General features: G+C 39.2%; 1 protein-coding gene across 1 annotated transcript in view; it reads left to right on the top strand.

Annotated features, from left to right (window-relative positions):
- TRMT1L (tRNA methyltransferase 1 like) overlaps positions 1–20,455 on the top strand; it is a 741,948-nt gene that overhangs the window by 610,698 nt on the left and 110,795 nt on the right. The window contains exon 15 of the mRNA XM_044085311.1: positions 6,988–7,053. Coding sequence (XP_043941246.1) covers positions 6,988–7,053 — 66 coding nt within the window. The remainder of the gene's footprint in view (positions 1–6,987; positions 7,054–20,455) is intronic.

Below are 20,455 nucleotides of genomic sequence, written 5' to 3'. Positions count from 1 at the left end.
TTTCATAAGCAGGGCAATAGAAGCATTTTCCTTCCCTGATAAAACTATAAGGTTGATTAGGAGTATATATGAGGGATCGAAGGCAAAAATTAAAGTGGGTGGGGTCGTCTAATTTCTGCTTGAGTGGAGGAACCAGGCAGGGTTGGTCGCTTTCCCCTTTGTTGTTTGCATTATATTTAGAACCCTTTGAAAGAAAATAAGGGACACAAATTCAAGAATATAATTGATATGGTAGTCAGAAAAAGCTGGCTCTATTTGCAGATATTATTTTATATATGACAGAGCCAGAAAGGGAAATTACAGTGTTGTGGAACATTTTAAGACAGTTTCAAATCCTCTCGGGATACAGAATTGATGAAGCTAAAACAAAAGCAGTAGCAGTAAATTATGTACCCACACACAAATTGGTCCAACAGTATCCATATGATAAAATGAAGTATTTAGGAGTATGGATTAGAAATAGTAATTTCTAATCCATACTGTTAAATCATTTTATCATATGGATATGGACACTAAGATACAAGCAGTTAAAATTATCAACCTGAGGAGAAGCTGTGGGTAGCAATTAAGAGTTGAAGGATTTTATCTGGAATGGGAAGACAGCAAGGGTTAAGTGGGATAAGATGATTCTTCCAAGAGAACAAGGCAGATTAGGATTACCCAATTTGAGGGGGATATTTTAGAGCAACACAGTTAAGACTCTTATACATAGCACAAGCAGAAAACTATAATTCAGAATGGAAAGAAATGATAATGATCTAGGGATGAAGCTCAAGAAATAAGGAGAGACTGGGATTTTGGATGCAGACTCTTTAGTAGAATGACAAAAATCATGCAGAGTATTATATTCATAAAATAGCAGGGAGAATTCTAAGAACTAACCCAGCACGAGAATGGGGAAGAGATTCTGCCGTTAGGGATGACTGCAGTTAGGGATACAGATAATAGGCAAGAGGGGGATGGAATTTATTGGAGAAAACTGGCAAAAGAACCAAGGTATTGGGAGCAAATAACTAAAATGGGAAAGGTAATAGAACAGGAAGATGACAAGAAATTATTTGGACTTGCAGGTTAGAGATTGCCTTCCCTATCAGGGATTGGTTTCAGAGTATAGGCAAAGAGAAAGAAATAGAGGGTCCTAAATGAAAAACCTGCACTGGTAGAGTTTTTAATAGCATCTAGAACAGAAGCTACCATTAAAAAATGAATAATTAGTAGAGCATATAAAATATTGCATAATAATTATAAGAATCAAATTGCATAATAATTATAAGAATCAATCAGAGGAGCTCGGAAAGGATTGGGAAGAGAGACTGGATAGGCAGTTCACAAAGAGACAGTGGGGGAATATATGTATATCTCCTAAGTATGCAACAAAGTCTAGAAGATTTAAGATCTTTGGAAGTATTTACATGGGTATTTTTATACCCCAAGTAGACTCCAACGAATTTTTTCTCAGGTGGATAGCAAATGTTGGAGGTGTGATGGGCAAGAAAGATGTGACTGGGAACATTTTTGGGAGTGTAGCGAGTTGGCAAACTTTAGGGATACCCTGCAGACCACTCTGTTGGAGATGCTGGGTGAGTGGATTAGATTGACTGGGAAGTTGATTTTTTTATGCTATAGTACAGAATCAGAATTGCCTTGACATAGTAAGCCTTGCTGAGTCTAATTATGGTGGCTGCCAAAAAGCAGTTACTGGAAAATGGAAGTCAGTCTAGACCAACTTTGCTAGAAGTAGTGAATATATAGTAACAGGGATAAAATTGGAATTGGAATCTATAGAAAAGGGATGGAGCAAAGTACGTAGGAAAAAATGGGAATTGTGGGAACAATGTATGTAGAGGAGGAATGAGGTTTAAAGGTAGGTAGATGTTAAATGAGCTATGTAATACTTAACTGACAATGGCTGGATATTATAAGTGATTTATAACGATTACAGTTGTTTCAACGGGGTCTGTAATGTTTAAGTTTTATTAATTTGGTTTGTTTTTCATTTATACAAATGTATGTCTGTCATGTGCGATAATTTAATACAAGTTTTTATATATAAAAAGAAAAAAATGACACCTCCACAGGAGTAAAAAAAAAAAAAAAACTAAAAGCAAACTATTGCCCACTAAGCACTGTTTAAAAAAAAAAAAAAATTTGAAAGCCCCTGCCAGCATAGCCAGCAAAGACCCCTATGCACAGGAATACACAAATGCCCTGTGTAGCCACTAATGCATTGACTCAGCTGTACCCAACGGGAACAAAACCAGGTCATCCCAAAAAAAAAGCCACCCTGGTGAACTATAAATATAAAATAAGTTGTACAACAAAAGAAAGAAACTGATAACCTAAGAATAGGAGGGAACTTACTGAGCAAAGTAACAATACCCACCACAGCTTGAACAAGCAAATAAGATATCTTAAGTCCTCTAAGGCTACCTGTGAGTGTAAATTAGCATCCCTTGCTAAAGGCAATCCTAAGGCATTCTTGAGCTGTGTCAAAAACCTAAAAGGGAATGCCCAGCTGTGTGCCAAACTTATAGTGGATGGTACAGCTCGCACTGAACCTGAGGAAATTACCAACCTGCTAGCCAACAGATTTGGCAATAACTTCACCTTGTGTCCCTACCAGACATATCCCACAGCATTCCTAACACCCGTCTTCCACCTAGTATCTCCAGAGAACAGGTCATGCAAGCACCCTCCAAGGCCAAAAACGCAGCCTCCAGATAACATCACAGGCTGCTTACTAAATAATCTAAAACAAGACCTAGCAGAATGACTCGGCACTCTCTTTAACCATAGCCTGAGAGGTGGCTTTGTCCCAGCAGAGTGGAGAACAGCAACAGTTATCCCGCTGCTCAAAGGGGGTCAATCAGCTGACCCTGGGAACTATTGACTCATAAGCCGAACCAGCCTTGTCTTCAAGGCTGTGGAAAGAATCATCATGGATCCTGTACACAGTGACATAGGCAACCTTTGGACTCTTGACCTGACCCAGTTTGGTTTCGTCAAGGTTAGTTCTTGCTCATTAAACCTAGTGGACTTCTTTGAGAATGTCACCAAAGCCCTGGATGAGGGCAAAACAGTACATACCGCCTACCTTGCTTTAGCCAAGGCCTTTGACACAATCCCCCATTCAGGTTTCATAGAGAAACTCTCCCAGCTGGGGATTAAGTCATACATTACTAGATGGGTAGCCAACTGGCTCACCGACAGAATGCACACTGTCAAAGCTGGGGAGTCCACCTCCACCAGTAGACCAGTTACCAGTGGAGTACCACAAGGATCTGTGCTGGGCCCTCTACTGTTTGGAATATATTTCTCTGAAGTCCAGTTGAAGTTAGATGGACTGTAAACTGGGTGCAATCATAGACTCCCCCAGTGAAGTTAACGTATTACAGAAAGGGCTGACACAGATAAATGACTGGTGCCAAACTCATGGTCTAAAACTTGAGGCAAAAAATGCTTCATTATCCCCTTTGGCAAAGATGTAGCCCCTGCTAATTATGATATAGATAGCACGCCACTAAGCTCAAACTCAGTGGTGCAAGACTTGGGAACACAGGTTGATAGAAATATAAACTTCAGTCATCATGTGTTTGTAGTGGTAAGAAACGCATTCTACATTGTGCATCTCATAAATAAGGGCATCGCATTCAAGACCAGGGAGGTCATAGCATTGCTGTACTCGACCCTTATCAGACCAGTAATTGAATACAATGCTCCCTTCTGTATGTACCTCACCAGACACCTGCAGCAACTGGAGAGACCCCAGAGGTTTCTGACCAAGAGAATCCAGGGCCACTAAAACATGACATACACGGAAAGACTGAAAGCCCTGTCACTGTAATCTGTATCATACAGGCTGCTGAGAGGCGACCTCTGCTTGGCCTACAGAGCAGTCTTGGACACTGCCCTGATGGAAATGATTCATATCCGCAAATCAAATGGGACAATAACTCACTCCAGAGATCTCAACGTGGACATAAACAGTACATGCTGGAGAGAGAGAGATCTCTGAGTGATTGCCGCTTCTCTGGAGTAAGCTCCCACTCCATGTGAAGCAGAGCTCCTTAATGACCTTATTCAAGTGCAACCTTGACATCTGGATGGGTGACCATAAATTCACCCTAGGGGGTAGTACCTGTGTCCGTCATGGACAGGGGCAGTCGGTGCTGATCACAAAATCGCTGTGCTAACAATGACCTTCTAACTGTGGTGTGTACAAGTACTCTGATTTTTACACAGCTAGGCTTGTAAAGGCCCTAGGGTCATTAGCCTAGTAACCTCCTATGAACCTGTAATATTTTGAATCAACTGTATGATTGCTATTTTAATTTCTGTTTGAGATTTGCCTAGTACTTTCTCACTTTTTTACCACATTTAAGCACTGTTATTGCACTTCTCCATTATAAGCCAGCACTCACTCCAGCAAGTACTTGTTTTACTTTTGGGAGCAAGTAAGTGTTCGGTTCTTCCTTGGAAAACCTAATCATCATTATTGGTGGTATTACCACCCCACTTTACTTGGGCTATGGTACAGTGTATGGAGATCTTGCTGATATTTTTTATTTAGCACTATCCTTCCAGAAGAAGGCATTTCTGTGGCAGAGATTACTGCAGCTTATTATGGCCCATTACTGCTCAGAAATAATTTGAAGTGTAGTCTGCTAACACAGATTTGGGAGAGATAACATCCTAATGTTCGCTTATTCGGGAAAAATAGTTTGTTTTCCAGAATGTGGTAAATGGATGTTTGATCCTCAGTGTTAGCCCAGTTATGTTTCAGTTCCTGTGAATTTTAAGAATCTGTTCAATAACATTATTGGAATATAAGCATAATTCTTAGTAATAATAAAATAAAATAAAGGCACCAAATGTAAAGGCTGAGGACTAAAAACACTTAAATATAAAAAAACAAAGTAAGCACTTTCGTGATATCTAAGATCGCTTCATCAGACTGAATAAATTGCTACATACTACATCAATTTATATCAGTTAGTAGCCAGTCAACAAAATTTAGACAGTTAAAAGGAACTAAACAACACAAAAATAAAAACATGCATCGTATAGTATTCAAATAGTCCTGCAAAAAACACTTAAAAACATGTATGTGTGTGTGTGTGTGTATATATATATATATATATATATATATATATATATATATATATATATATATATATATATATTTTCCAAGAGGGTTTTGCCCCCCTGCACCCCCCTACCTAAATATACCTACTCCAAGATTGCACTATAGTGAAGGAAAGGGAAGTCTCCCATTCCGCACTATACTTGTAAGCGCAAAATGGAAGATTTCCCATTCCTCAGCTATAGTGCGATCACGGAACATTCACATTTAAACTGCTAGAGTACAGGGGGACCTGGCCCCCTGCAATAAAGGTAAGTTAACTTTTTATTTTTTTAAACCTAAGGCTCCCATTCACAATTTCGAGTGAATGGAAGTTCGAGATTCTGGTCTCGAGATTTATGAATTTTGAGCTTCCATCCTTTCGATCTTGTGAAGGGGAACCATACATATATATAGAGATATAGATATATATAGATATCTATATATAGATATATATATATATATATATATATATATATATATATATATATATATATAGATAGATATAGATATAGATATATAGATACACATCCAGTGGTAAAGTTAAACAAAAAAGGACCTCTGTGTTCAAGGGGACATCTCTTAAGAAAAGACTTCAGTGAAGTAGCTCAATTAAGACCTGGAGGTTTATCCGCCTGAAAAAGCAATATCCAATTCTGTTCCAGCAGTCGATGTTAAATTCCTAATGTCACCCCCTCCAACACCTATGTTTATTAATTTAAAACTATGTTCAATACCAAACCGAAGCACATGTTGTGCTAGTGCGTTATTTTCCCAGAATTCCTTATATCCCTGCAGTGTTCTAATATGCTATCTTTAAAAGGGCGGTTTGTTTTGCCAATGTAGAACATATGGCAAACAGTACAAAAGCAAAAATACACTAAATTGCTAGTCCTAAAGTCAGCATGAAAGCGGAGTTCAATTTTAAAATTTTCAGTGGGGGTGCCTATAAAAAGCCCCAGGATTAATATATTTCCATGCTGAACAATTTCTAAATGTGTATGTACCCATCTGATTAGAGGGCAACCGCTCTGTATATGTATGCATATTATAGCATAGGTGTCTCTTTAGTGACCTAGTGTTCTTGAAGGTAAAGTGGGGAACCATATCTGTGATGCCTTTTAACTCATCTATAGTGTTCGAAATATTCCAATTTTTTCTAATATCATAGAAAGGGTCAATATTACTAGAGAAAGATATAGGAAACTTGGATAACATTGTTCTCTGTGGGCTGTGAGTCAGTTTGTTCTATATCAACCACCTTTTCACCAAAAAAGGTTTACATTTATTTTGTCTCTCACCCCATGCTGCATCAGTATATAGGAATTGATGTCATGTTCCTTGTATCCCCTGCTCAGAAAGTCAGATTTCAATTAATTTAAGGCTATCTGTAGCTGACAATCATAATTATGTAAACGCATAATCCTATAAAACTGTGTCCCTTCATTACATTGAGTGAAATATGCCTGGGGTGCATACTTTCCCTATGTAGTAAATTATTTTTGTGAACAGATTTGCTGTACAAGCTTGTCTTCACCTTTTGGCAGTCAACTTTATTAACGAAATATTTATTAGCGAAAGCGCTTACTTTGTTTTTTATATTTAAGTGTTTTTAGTCCTCATCCTTTACATTTGGTGCCTTTATTTTATTTTATTATTTCATTTGGTTTATTGGCATCAGTGGTACTCATTGGTCCTGTTTTATTGTTGCTTCTATAATTCTTAGTAATTTGGATAGTGATGTGTGTTGACTGTTCAGTTGCTAAGCTGTAAACATCGTGATGTTTTTGCATTATTGAAGTGCATTGGAGAAACCGAGAATTGCATTAGATTTTCCCCAAACTTTTTTTTTTTTTTTTTTTTAGATGAAAAAAGAGAGGATGAGAAATCCCCAGTCTTGCACACAACAGAAGATTTTGCTGCTGGAAAACGTAGGTATTGGGTAAATATCGGTGCAGCCAGTATTTAATGTTATAATGCTGTGTTTGCAGTTCTGCATTGGTATGTTTATTTAAATCTAGTAAACAGCACTGTATTTCAAAGTACTTTAAATCTTGAGTTTGTTTATGCCTTTGCAGGCAGAATCCGTTTTTGCCCTAGAGCAGTAGGCGACGCAGTAGTATAATAAAAATGTTGGCTTGCTAGAATTACATGTATCACCCTTAGCAGGGACTCTAAAACTTACGTTATGAGCAACTTTGAAGATGTTTGTGTTGATTTTAGATGTATGTTTGCACCTCATATTCTCCCTCTGGCTTTTATATTCACTGTTTTATGAATGTTGTCACTTTCAGGCATTCTGTTTGTTCTGCTTAGCATGCTATTATCAGAATTTTTTTTTCCACTTTGTATCTGAATACAGCTGTTTTAAATTGTTAAGAACTGTATTTGAAGAATCTGATACACATTTTTTTTTTTATTTTACTTTTGTTAGTAAGCCCAGTTAAACAAATGGGGTTGGCGGACTTCTGAAGCCTCTTCTGGTGCACTGCCCTTTTCTATCTTTTTCCAGAGTATCTACCCTATATCCTCTTGAAGATTGCAATGTTATTTTTATAGCTGGATCTTCCTATTTGGAAGAGCTAGCAGAACTAATTTTTCCAGATCCTTCAGTAGTATAATGACCCAATAGCATTGATCCCAAAATACAAAGGGGCTTCTTGTAGTCTTTAGATATCTGCTGAACAGCCTTTGAAGATTTAATGAGAGAAAACATTGCATAATGCTGCTACTGGGGAAGGAAAGGTGTCTGTGGAAGCAACCAGAGTACGTCTACAGCAGTCTTTCTGCAAAACAAATTAACCAGAAGTGTAGTGAACTTCCCTTGCATCTTGCCAGGTTTTCTTACAGCGATCTCAAGGTATTCTTAGTGATGGTTATTACCTTCCCTTCCTTGTTCTGCTAACCCACGAACCAGGCCTATTGTGAGGGAAAAGACTGGATGGCAGAGAATAATCCAGAGCGCACACATCTAGTCATCCTGCTGGAACCTGTATGGTTTTTTTAAACCATGAAGAAAGCCCACTGTGGTCACTTCTACAAATCAGAGTGGATAAAAATAAAGCAGCATTGTTCAAAAGGTATGCTTTAAGTTTGAAGATCCAACTTGGGTATTTTCTTGGATATTTCTTCTCCACCAACCTGAGTTCAGCAGTTTTTTGTGTAAAATTCATTTTTTGACATGTTCTCACACTTGCACTGATCCATACTCTGGCCACCCAAGCACACGTTTCTCCATCAGTTATTTTTTGTGCATACACAATTTTCAGCCTTGCTTTCATCTGTGATGTCCTGTATTGGTATTGCCAACTAAGTGTTCATGTGGCTGTCAGATTACGAGTTAAGATCTATATCAGCATTGTCTGTGTAGTCTTAAATAAAAGCACAGTGTTGACATCTTCCCTAAGTGTCATAAGTTCATCAGGACACTTGACTTTTTTTTTTTATTTTGCTTTTGATTACCAGGTTTGTCTCACTGGGTTTAGCCAGAAACCTCTTTCTAGCGGAGGCTCAGAGAAAAGCTCTAACATAGTGTAAACATTTTTAAACTAATATTCGGTAATATACATGAGAAGACATTAAGAAATATACATTAACAATTATTTTATTTATTCTTTGTTGACAGGGTTAGTCCCACTAGACTAGTAGCCTCTTTTCAGGGGAGACCCAAGATGGTATTTATACTACTGGGGAAAAATTTGGCCAAGGTGTCTGGAACTCTTACTCTTTTTCGATTGGTGCTGTGAGATAGTTTGCATCCATCTGAGATGCTACCAACTCAGGCAGATGGGTCAGCCATTTAACTTTGCATCCAAAGGGCAACCCACTCAAGAGTGAAGCACCTACTTGTGCTATAGTGCAGTGTCCCAGTCCATCTACCTGGTGTGGGTATTGAAGCCACAGCCTTCTGCACCAAAATCCAAGTATGCTGCTGCTGCCTGTACCACTGAAACAGGCTAATGCTAGGATTACACATTTGCTAATTAGGTTACATTCATTTGAAATAAAGGCAACTATTATGGTATAAACGATGATTATGATTAGTAGATGTTGAACAAAAGTAAAATAAAAGTTTTGCATTAATGACTTAATCTTTTGAGGTGAGAATAGTTTTAAGAAAAACTTAACAGACTAGTATGTTTTAGTTTGTATAATTATTGTATGCTGTCCAGATCTTCTGTTCTTTTTAGAATTTCTTGAAACTAATTCATGCATGATAAAAGTCCTAGTGATTCAGTCCACTTACCTGCACAAAAATAACTATGCTGATTCAAAAAAGAGAGACAAATTTGATTATGTAGCCATATAACCTGAACACCATAGCTGATAGTCATCGTTATGTTTTTATGTACCATCTATTTGTATTGCAGTGCAGTGCCTGCTAGAGAAGTGATAGCTGATCATTGCTTAAGCCATATACAAGTTGTGGAAGAAGTCCCTGTATATGGTTTGCAGGTAGAGCAAGTCAGGATTTCAATTTGTCATGTATCATGCCCACTTAAAGGACTGTTCAGATTATATTTGCTATTCTTAATGAAATCTTGTTTTAATGCCATAAACTAGGCCTTTAGTAGCCAGGACAATTTTCATTTTATTAGTTTTGATGGTAGTTCTTCCTTCACTATACAGAACTGCCTTCCCTCCAGCAGAAATGAAGGAACATTATGACAGGAACACCTCTTTGCTCTGTGTAGCATTCATTATAACAAAATTTTTGGTTTGTTAGGTTAAAGTAACTCCTCACCCACCATATAATAGTTTACCATTCTTTGCAAAAGATAACAGATTAGTGCTAGGATAACTTCTTGAGCAGTGGTACACACCTGGTGTATTTTGCTAAGCAGGTATCTGTGCAGATCTTGCATAGGTGTACTGGGACTTAAATTTTGTTTATGTGATGTATTTTTATTTGTTATTGTTGGATGTAAATATTCATCAATGTCACAGTACTTGTTGGTTTGCAGTTAGCAAAGTTTGTCTAATGTAGCAAATGTGTCACTTTTTAGTAAGATTTTTTATATATATATATGTGTGTGTGCGTATATATATGTATATGTGTGTGTGTGTGTGTGTGTGTGTGTGTGTGTGTGTGTGTATATATATATATATATATATATATATATATATATATATATAAAATACATACATACACACATTGCATTACATTACAGCATACACACGTGTGTGTGTGTGGGGTTGTGTGTGTGTGTGTGTGTGTGTGTGTGTGTGTGTGTGTGTGTGTGTGTGTGTGTGTGTGTGTGTGTGTGTGTGTATAATAAGTATATAGATTACCCTAGTGTTATTGCATAGATGCTTTTCCAATCCCTGGTAGTGGGTGATACCTGTGCTCACCTCTACCGAACACTTTAGAAGTGTACACAGAGGCAGCTCCTAGCATGTCACACTCAGCCAAGAACCAGGAAGAAAGTACATAGCATAACTCCATTTGTTAGAATAGTGAACTGTTGCTGCATTCAGTGGTGATTTCTCAAGAGAAGGAATATGATCCTGTCTCTAACTCCTTTCAGACACTGAGTTGATAAGCAGGAAGAGCGTGGAGAACTCTGCATTAAGTTTTGAGAGGTGTTGAGTTGTCTTCAACACCTCGTAGGCTGCTCAGCCCAGAGTGGAATGCACCATGACCCCCCACTCCCCCACCCTGAAATCTGGCTCCCACATGTATCTTTTTCAGGATCTTAATAGTTTAGTGATGGAACTCTTCCCTCGGTAGAAAGGAGTAATGCAACAGTCTTCAGCACCCAATGTCTATGGTAAAGTTGAATGAAAAAAGATGCTGCTGAGATTATGAGCACCAGCTTATCTTCAAAGGAAGATGAGGGGGAAGACTTGACCTGCCCCTTGGTATGACACAGGTGACGGAGATTCAGCATTGTCAGGTTCCCCACAAGAAGAGTCATTCATTGCCACCCTCAGTATGATGATGGGGAACATTTCATAAGTTTTAGTAATCTACAGACTATTACAAGCCTAGCTAGTAAGGAGAGGTCAGAATCAAACTTTGTGCCTTGCATCTGTGAGGTAAAGATCTTAATCATTATGTTAAACCCTCTTACCAGATTGTTTTGCTTTTGGATGACCATGGCAAGACTCAAACCTGCAATCATTTGATCCAAAGTCAAACACCTTATCCATTAGGGCATATAGCCAACCTAAAAGTTATGCACTCCTGGAGACCATTAAGGAGCTGAACCCAAATTCCCAATTGTTTTAAAGCCCTGTATGGTTAACTGCCTTGCACAGTAGATAATGAAGGTGGAAAGATTCAAACCTTGCACCCTTGGCATGGAAAGCAGCTCATTAAGAAGTTAGAGCTGTAGTCCTTGCGTTGTCAGAAGAATGTAGTTTAACCACTACTTTAAAGCAATCTGTAAGCTGGAGTCAAACCCCTGTGTTGCTTGTGTTATTCCTCACAACTTACTGCATTAATAGGTAATCTTCTCTGTAGCTCAACCTAACAAAGTTGACCTGGTTCCATGGAGATTTTGAACTCCGATCGTTGGATTTAGAGTCCAGACTGCTAACCATTAAAGTTTTAGAGTAAAAATGATTTTAGATTTCTTAGAGTAAAATGATAGTGTGATCTCTTAGGCTTGGAGGAACCAAAGCTGAGCTGTCCTCCTTGTTTTCAAAAGCTTTTGAGGATGCTTTTCCAGCAGCTTCCCTACAACCAGCTAGGTTGTCTAACAAATGTTTGCATATCTCAAAAAGAGTATAGTGACAGACTTTGCTGTAATTTCCCAGGAAGCATCAAAAGACAGTACATTGGCCCCAGGACCTACCATTTTATGAACTGACAGTGATAGCAGGGCCCCAGACAGAGTTGGTAAGAAGGTGGCAAACTGCCAAATGCATATTTTTTAATATCCAGGAGTAATCCTGAGGCAGATATTTCAGCTTATGTGCAGAAATTCAGAACAAGTCCCACGTTTCAAATCTTGAAATTCAGTCAGCTGCCAGAGTGGGGAAGCATGTGATGTTATAATACTGTAGTTGCATCTTCCAGGGCGTCAGCTAAGTGGTCCATCACCACATGCTATGCCTGGCTTAGGGCAAAAGCATTATATGAGATTGACAAAGAGGAATTAAGTGCTTCCTTTGACCTGGATTCCCTGTTTGGTAAGCCCTCACAAAGCAGCTTAAACAAATTAGAGTTAAAAGGCAAGGTTACACAAACTGTAAAACAACTGTTTTGCTCTCAATCTCCAGTGTGGTTATCCATACAAGACTCTTCCTTTCTTCAGATGCTATTCCAGAGGCCAGCCATCAAAAGATAAATGGTTTGAGGAGGAGCAAAGTAGGAGAAAAAGAGGACAAAATAAGGAGATGGGTATGAAGTAGTTCTACCACTTCTGTAAGCAGTTAAGATGCTGGAACTTCTCCCACTCCCCCTTCCTACTTCCTTCTAGCTGACTCAACTGGCAAGCAGGTTAAACTACTTCAAGGAGGTTTGGTGAAGGATAACATCAGAGTCAGGTGCCACACATCACAACAGAGTGGTATAGAATAGGGTTCAAGAAATTCCTCCAGTTATGGAATTGTCTCCAATCCCAAAGGAGCAGCCACAGCTTACCTTACTCCTTGTTCAGCAGTTATTAGTTCAAGGGGTGATAGAAGATGTGGGAAACCAAGTCCTACGCAAGTACGGCAATGTGCACGGCCCAAACCACCAGTAGACCTCAAACACAAATGGACCAGCACCGGGATTCAGTTCTGGTGCTGGTCTGTTTGTGTTTTGTGATAGAAGATGTCCCAAGTCAGGCAGAGGTATTAAGTTTTTAATTCCCATTTCTTTCTCTTACCCAGAAAACACAGACCTTGGAGACCAGTTTTAGACCTGACCAAGTCTGCTCTTGAAATTATCCAAATTCAGGATGCTTACTCTGCAGTTACTATCACTATTACTTCCAGAAATCTTCCTGATAATGTTTGACCTGAAGGATTCTTACCTATATGACCCTGTTTGCAAGGACCACAAAGTTTGTTAGGAGTTGGGCTGCAGCATTACCATTTTACTTCCTTGCCTTTTGGACTCTCTGGTATGCCCATTGTCTTTATAAAAAGTCTGATACAGTTATATACTACTTAAGAGTGAACATAATTCTTGTCACTTCATCCCTTGATGATTACCTCTTTCAGGCCCAAACACAAAAAGATGTCTTGGACAGTCTTAAAGATCACTATGGTTTATCTCTATCACATGGAATCCTTCAACCTTGCCAGTTCAAGTTCCATCACCAGACAGGGCAGAAATATTCATGATGACTATTATAATCACAAAGGAGTGCAGAGAGTACCTCTCCAAAACAGGTTGTTTTCTCTGAAGACTTTCTTTAACAGGCCAACAGAGACCATACAGTGGCTAGAATGTGTCAAGGTTGCATTCAACGAGAACTGCAACCACTTCATCTGACTTTGTTAGGGGGGGTATTAACCCAGACAGTTTGAGAGACTATTGTATGGTCATCAAGGCACCACTTGTTGAAACACTGTAATTTAGATGTGTAGCCCAGGGGTTGGATGGGGTTTCAGGGCAGTAGTCTTCCATCCTCCAGGATGTTTTTTGAGAAAGTATAATGGGTAACCAAGCATTTAACAGTCTCCCGAGTTTTGGGTAGAGCTATGGAAGTCTATTTCCCATTTGTAATGAATTGCACTTCAACAATGATCCTACTTGAACATTTGTTGCTGTTTTGAGTTCTCATGTAAGTGTACAGTACAAGCCAACACCCACCTTCCCTTAAGCATAACTTGTTTTAAGCCTCCTGTGCTAAAGTCTTTATGTGGAATACCACAAGGATGTTGCTCAGAAGTTTATTTTTTTGTAGAAAATTCTTTCACACACAGGGCATTGCCTGTATGGTGGGATATGGCATGTATGGAGTTTAAATGTTTAAAAAAAAAAAAAAAGATGGTATAGGCCGAAGTCCTGTTTTGTTCAGGATTCAGGCATATGTCTCCATGTGGGAAGAATGTCTACCTGTACCCTTGCATAAGCAGAGCTTTGCAATTTTTGTCCAGTCATTCAGACGACAGCTTCTGGTTAATTTCCATTTGTAATGAATTATATATCATAAGTGATCGTATTCAAGTATCCATTTTTATATTGAGTTGTCAGATGTTCAACCCAGCTTCTGGACTGCAAAGATCAGATAAGTTGCTTCTTCATTTTAAATGGGACAGTGGTTGAGAGCTTTTCTCATGGAGGCTGATGGGAAGATTCTCTCGTAGCTATGAGAATATGTCAGAGCATTGCCAGTAGGAAAAGAAAAAGGATGCTAGGCCCAGACCTCTTCCTCTCTTGAAGTCTGCTATTCAACCTACAGATTCTTCAGACTATGAGTTTGCCTTTGATTAGCAAGATTTCAAGCTTGAATTGGTTGTCAGCTTTATTTGAGGATCTTGGAGGTGAGGCGGTACGTCCACAGTTCCCATCCTGGACGGGGTACATCCTGAGATGGTGCTTGCACTGCCCTATCTACAGATGATTGGTTGGAGCCCTTGATAGCCATCCTGATCGCAGAGATTGGTCCACTGAGTTATTCAGTCATGGATTTGAAGGTACATTGGACTTGGGGCTGTCTTGGTTTCGTCCCTCATGTCCATATGGTCCTTCATGTCCAAGTTAGAGGATCCATGGGCTTTTCATGCACTTAATCTCATACCTGAATACTTGAACATGAAAAAGGTCTTCTGATTGGAGCCTGAGAGACAGTTTATGGAGTTAAGCATGAAGGCTCCACTAACTTCTGAGCAGACCTACGACCACACTCAGGGTTGCCACCTTTTCATCGTGGCTAAAACCGGACTGAGTAGAGCCACACCCCTCGCATCATCAATAACCCTGCCCATCCCACCCCTCTCCCACCCACATTCTGCCCATTTTGTGTTGTCACAGGAACGCCCTCTTTTTCCATTCCTGCTGCCTTTTTTCGGCTGTTTTACTATGCTTTTCTGTTAAAAAACAAACAAACAAAAAAAAAGCATAGTAAATCAGCCAATTTACAAACTCCAATAGTGTGTTTCCTTTTTGAAACAGAATACCAGAGTTTGTACAGTGTTTTCCAGACTACCGTAGAATCACTTTGATTTACGGATAGTCCGGGGGGGAAACGGAGGGGTGGCAACCCTAACCACACTGCACTGCCTCTGGCTAGCTGAATTTCTCCCAGCACTTAGAAATAGTCTGGCACTCATTTCCCATTGGTTTCATTCACACCCATGAGTGTCATGGATTTTGTTTCTACCTTGTCTATAGGATACTTTGAGAATTTGTTAGCTTGTGAGGTCTTTGCATCTGTAACAGACATAATGACACTTTCCCACTCTAGTTTGCCTCTGAATGATCCTTCCTTTGGCAGCGTCTTCTGTTGATTAGAAGTTTGGATGTTGTCTTTTCTCCCCAAAGTGCTAAGCAGAGTTTATTTGAGACATAAAAGCTTGAAGAGTTGTTGGTCTTTCTTCACCTGGCTTTTGTCATTAGTGACGCTATTTTAGCAGTTTCAGGGTACTGAGATTATGCCCTCTCCCAACCTCAAAGACCCATGCCCCTTAGACACCACCACTTCAGTGGGCCGATCACCTCACTGAGCATCTCAGGGCTGACTTATGATCGATCACTTGTGACAGGAAGTTTATTCTGTGCCACTCTGGGACTTAGGGTGCTTAGCTGTCCATTTTGGCTGTCCATTTTCCACATGTATCTAGTTCAGAAACCACTAGATCATGTAAGACTCCAAAAGATTTTTCTAGCTTAAGGAATTTCTTTGTGACCCTGTCTATGGCCTCCATAAAGGGATACTGTATATTTTGTTGTACGTTTGACTGCATTGGTGCTTTGTCTAGGGCTTCAGGATTGGAGGAGCACCTTTGCTTATTGATGTGGCTGGGACCATCTTTCCTTAAGGATAAGTTCAGGAGAGCAGTCATGAATACACATTTTTTTGGGATATGCTCTTTTTCAGCCTGCTTATAAACTAATCCTAGAACTCAGAAAGATGATGCATACCCTGCACTCGGCGGGGTGGGGGTGGATATGCTCACCCTCATACTGCTTTTACCCGTTTCACTGGTAAAAATGGTTGCCTTCAAATGGGGAGGCTTCCTCTGTATCTGAAGATCTTTGAGTCACACTTTCGACTCCCTTTCCACGCTGGTGAGGTTGCTCAAGTTGTTGACTACCCTGGCAATTCTGTTGTGATCCTTGGGGGGGTTCTTAGATTCTTAGAAACCATACCTACTTGGTGAACCTTCAGAGTGGACCGGTGGGTTCTAGACTTTCTCATTTTTGGACACATGCCACAGTTCACAAAACCTCCCTTCCTCCCAGAAATGACCCTTGGTGAGTCATTCCATTTCATTTAAACTCTTGAGACAGGCCTGGACTCTGCTGCTAAAATGTGCCATCCCAAGGTGAAAGCAAGGATGGTGGTTCTGCTGCCAGCTATCTCACTGATAAATCTATTCCAAATTATCATCTTTCACAGATTTGTGCCTGTTACAGTAATATAAGCCTGAAATAAAATTGTCACCAGATTTCACTCTTAAAAGGAGATTTCACTCTTAAAAGGAAAACTCCACCCTCTCATACAGTTGAACTCAATTGTCTGGTTTCTTTTCTTGCTACAGTATGGTTCAACATTGTGTAGGTAGGTACCAGAAACCTGCTTGTACTTTTCAAAACTTTTATTTCCTTGCATTGAAGTCAAAGGAAGGGAAAGCCCACCTACTTTTTTTTTTTTTTTAACTCCTCACATACTTTGCAGAGAAATTCATCTCTGGCTGCATGACACATCATGGACACGGAGAAATCTGTAGTTTACCCTGTCAGGTACTGCTGTCAATCTTAGATGGGCTATTAATCCTGCTAATGTCAGGAATGCAGCAGCTGATATAAAAAAAAGACAGAAAGCTGTGGAACTGTTTTTCACTGTTTTTATTGCAGAGGGGAGGAGAACTTAACACTCCCCTTTCATAGCAAAACGAAGCAATTAGATCAGTCAGGGATTTAAAGACAATTGTCAACTCGTCTGACAAATTTACGTAAGCAGCAACACAGTATTAAAATACTAAGCTTTAAATGTTATTTATAGTAATTTATCTGTTAAAATAACTTAAATGTATCAAAGATTTCTGTGACATTTAGACAAAAGTCAGAAAATATTTTTTCTTGTAAAGTATCAATGCATTTACCATTTTTCAAGACTCTATACACACGTTAGAACTGCAGAAAGAGTCAGGTGGCAACCTTATCAACTAGGTGCACTGATACTGTTCATAAAAAGGTCTTTTATGCTTTTTTGTGACATCCCTCCAGAGGGGATGCAAATCTGGTACATATGCAGATTCATTGTAGGAGATTCCCACTGATTTCGCGTCAGTCCTTAACATAGTTAGAGTGCAGCCATAATATACATCTGAATTTACTTTAACATTCATTTACTATGTGAACACTAAGAAAAGGAAATCAAAAGTACTTAACTGTGTTTAAATGCATACACTCGCGCACACACACACACGCACACTTTTGTACACATGTACAGAAACACATACACGCGCACAAACACAAAAATGTGTGTGTGTGTGTGTGTGTGTGTGTGTGTGTGTGTGTGTGTGTGTGTGTGTGTGTGTATATATATATATATATATATAAGTATATGTGTGTGTGTGTGTGTGTATATATATAAGTATATGTGTGTGTATATATATATATATATAAGTGTGTGTGTGTATATATATATATATATATATATATATATATATTTGTGTGTGTGCATACAGTGAATTATTTGGGTCTATATCAGAACACCGAAGTTTTAAAACTTCGAATGTTCTAATATCGTCCCGTTTTGAGCGAATGCTAAAAATAGCGAAGCTGCAAAACACCAAATTCTTTCCTAGGGAAAAAATTCGGTTGGCCGGTTCTGTGGCTTCGCTATTTTCAGCGCTGTGGTGGAAAGTTACGGGTCGGGTTCAGGTAAGTGTGCGATTGTGTGGTCGTCAAGGTTAGGTGAGTTGGGGTTAGGGTGCGGGTTAGGTGAGTTAGGGTTAGGATGCGGGTTAGGTGAATTAGGGTTAGGGCGCGGGTTAGGTGAGTGTGGAAAGTGACGTACCTTAGGGTTAGGATTTGGGTTAAGGTAAGTGGATTGATAGTGTATGTACAGTTTAGTGTAGGATTAGTTGTAGGATTTATAAGTGTATGTGTGTGGATTGATGTGTGCTTGTGTTGTGTGTATGTGTTTCGGAATAGCAAATTTTTTCCCAAGGAAAAAAATTGCTGTTCTGAATGTTCGATATTATGTGGTTTAGATATTTTAGGTTTGATGAAATAGCGTTCACTATTTTCATCTTTCGATAGCGTGATATAAACGCAATTATTTATAATATACTACTTAAGCATTATTAATGTATACATTCTAGTAAATGTTGCTCAATGATTTACTTGGTCACTGTCACACATTGGCTATTTGTTGCACATGCAGTCTTGCTCAGTGTCTTCATGTCAGTATTTTTTTCTTTGTATTGTAAGTGCATTTAATATTTATTATCTTTGCCTGTGTAGCCTAAATTGTGACTGAAAAGGGTCCTAGGACCAGCTCACTTTCCTGGTTACCAAAGTATAACTAAATATGAATTAGAAAAAAGGTGGGTGAACATGACAGAAATAATTGAGGAACTAGTAAAGTACATTTTAATTCTGCATCATTCATGACAGAGAAAAAAATCTTCCCACTGAAGGCATTGAGAAGTAGCAGACAGACTTAGTATGGAGTCCGACTACTTGTCACTTGCAAATGTACAGCAGGAATCATTTACTACAGTGAGAGTTTTCACACCTCAGCATTAGAGTATAGGGGAGGGTTTGTCAAATCTTTTAGGACTACAAAAGACTTCTCTTACAAAAACCTGTTATTTATCTACTTTTGCTGCAAGTAGCTAACAGCTGTTTAGTATAGAACAAGCTCTGACAGACTCATAAATGAGGCTCAGTCAGGTAATCACAGAAGCAGCTCTGTTACAGAAGGTGTGTTTAGATGACAGTGCTTCACAGTCCTCCCATTCAAGCTTAATGGCATGAGAAAATGGCACCACTTCCTTATGACTAACATGAGTCATATGAAGAGGACTTGAAACGTATTCTGGGAAGAAGGAATGAAAGCAAGAAAACAAGATCACCTTACCAGGGCAGGCCCCATCATCGCCACTTTGAGAGGAACGCATTAAAATTGTAAAAGAAGCACTTGGAGTGATTTTGAGGCATTAAAATAGCTCAAAAGCAAAGATACAATGAAAAAATGATGTTATGTAGCCCTATCTCGTCTTCATTCTTGCATATGGGTTTGGAGCCAATCCTCTTCTCCAATTCGGCCGATTACAAAGCTCGAAGTATCTAAGTTGGCTCTTGGCAAGGTAGGTATCCCGTAATGCACTAGTAAGAGTCCCCAGATCTCATTTGCCGTGTCTACGAGTTCAGAATTGCTCTTTTTTTTAGCCGTGGCTAAGTTGGAATTTTTTGCTTATTCAGATTTTATAGTGATTGTTTTTTGACTATAATAGTTAATGTAGTATTAATAGCACACAGTTTATCTTTAGTAGTTAGCTAGTGTGTTTTTGAAGTTTATTGCAAATTGTTGTTGCAGATTGTTGGCCGTCGCTTCCGCAGGCCTTTCCTTAGTGGTATCCCTTCGTTTCTGTATGCTAGTTAAATTTTCTTAAGCATAGGTCTGTTTTTAGTTAGGACCTATTCTAGCCTTTATCTGTTGCTTGTTTGTTCTCTCTCGCCTACCCCTTTGTTCAGGGCTAGGCCTGTTTAAGTTAGAGGACCTAGTCCTCTGTTGTCTTTCCCCCCTTGTGTGCTTCTTGAGCAGGGCTAGGCCCATTTAAGTTAGAGGACCTAGACGTCTATTGCCTTCTCCCTTGTGTGTTTCCTTGGCAGGGCTAGGCCCATTTAAGTTAGAGGACCTAGTCCTCTGTTGTCTTTCTTCCTTGTGTTTCCTTAAGCATGGCTAGGCCCGTTTAAGTTAGAGGACCTTGTCCTCTCTTCTTTACCTTTCTAAGCTTATATTCTATGATTGTTGTGGTAGTATGTCTAAGGAAACTAAAGACCATAAACATTCGGGTTTCAAGAAGTGCTTAAAATTTTCACAAAAAATGTCCTTGACTGATGGGCATAGTATTTGTGTCTATTGTTTGGGAGCCATGCATCTACAGGAGGCGTAGTTTTTACCATGCTTTCAGTTCCCGGGTTCTCCAGGAAAGGAAGAACAAACTGATCTTGAAAGGTCTCCTTAAACCTTCCTTTGAGGAGGATTTAGC

This window comes from Protopterus annectens, chromosome 10.part0, assembly GCF_019279795.1.
Source record: "Protopterus annectens isolate FY-2018-M chromosome 10.part0, PAN1.0, whole genome shotgun sequence".
NCBI classification, from domain to species: Eukaryota; Metazoa; Chordata; order Ceratodontiformes; family Protopteridae; genus Protopterus; species Protopterus annectens.
The sequence above is the reverse complement of the archived record's forward strand: the minus strand, read 5'-3'. Positions and strand labels throughout refer to the sequence as shown.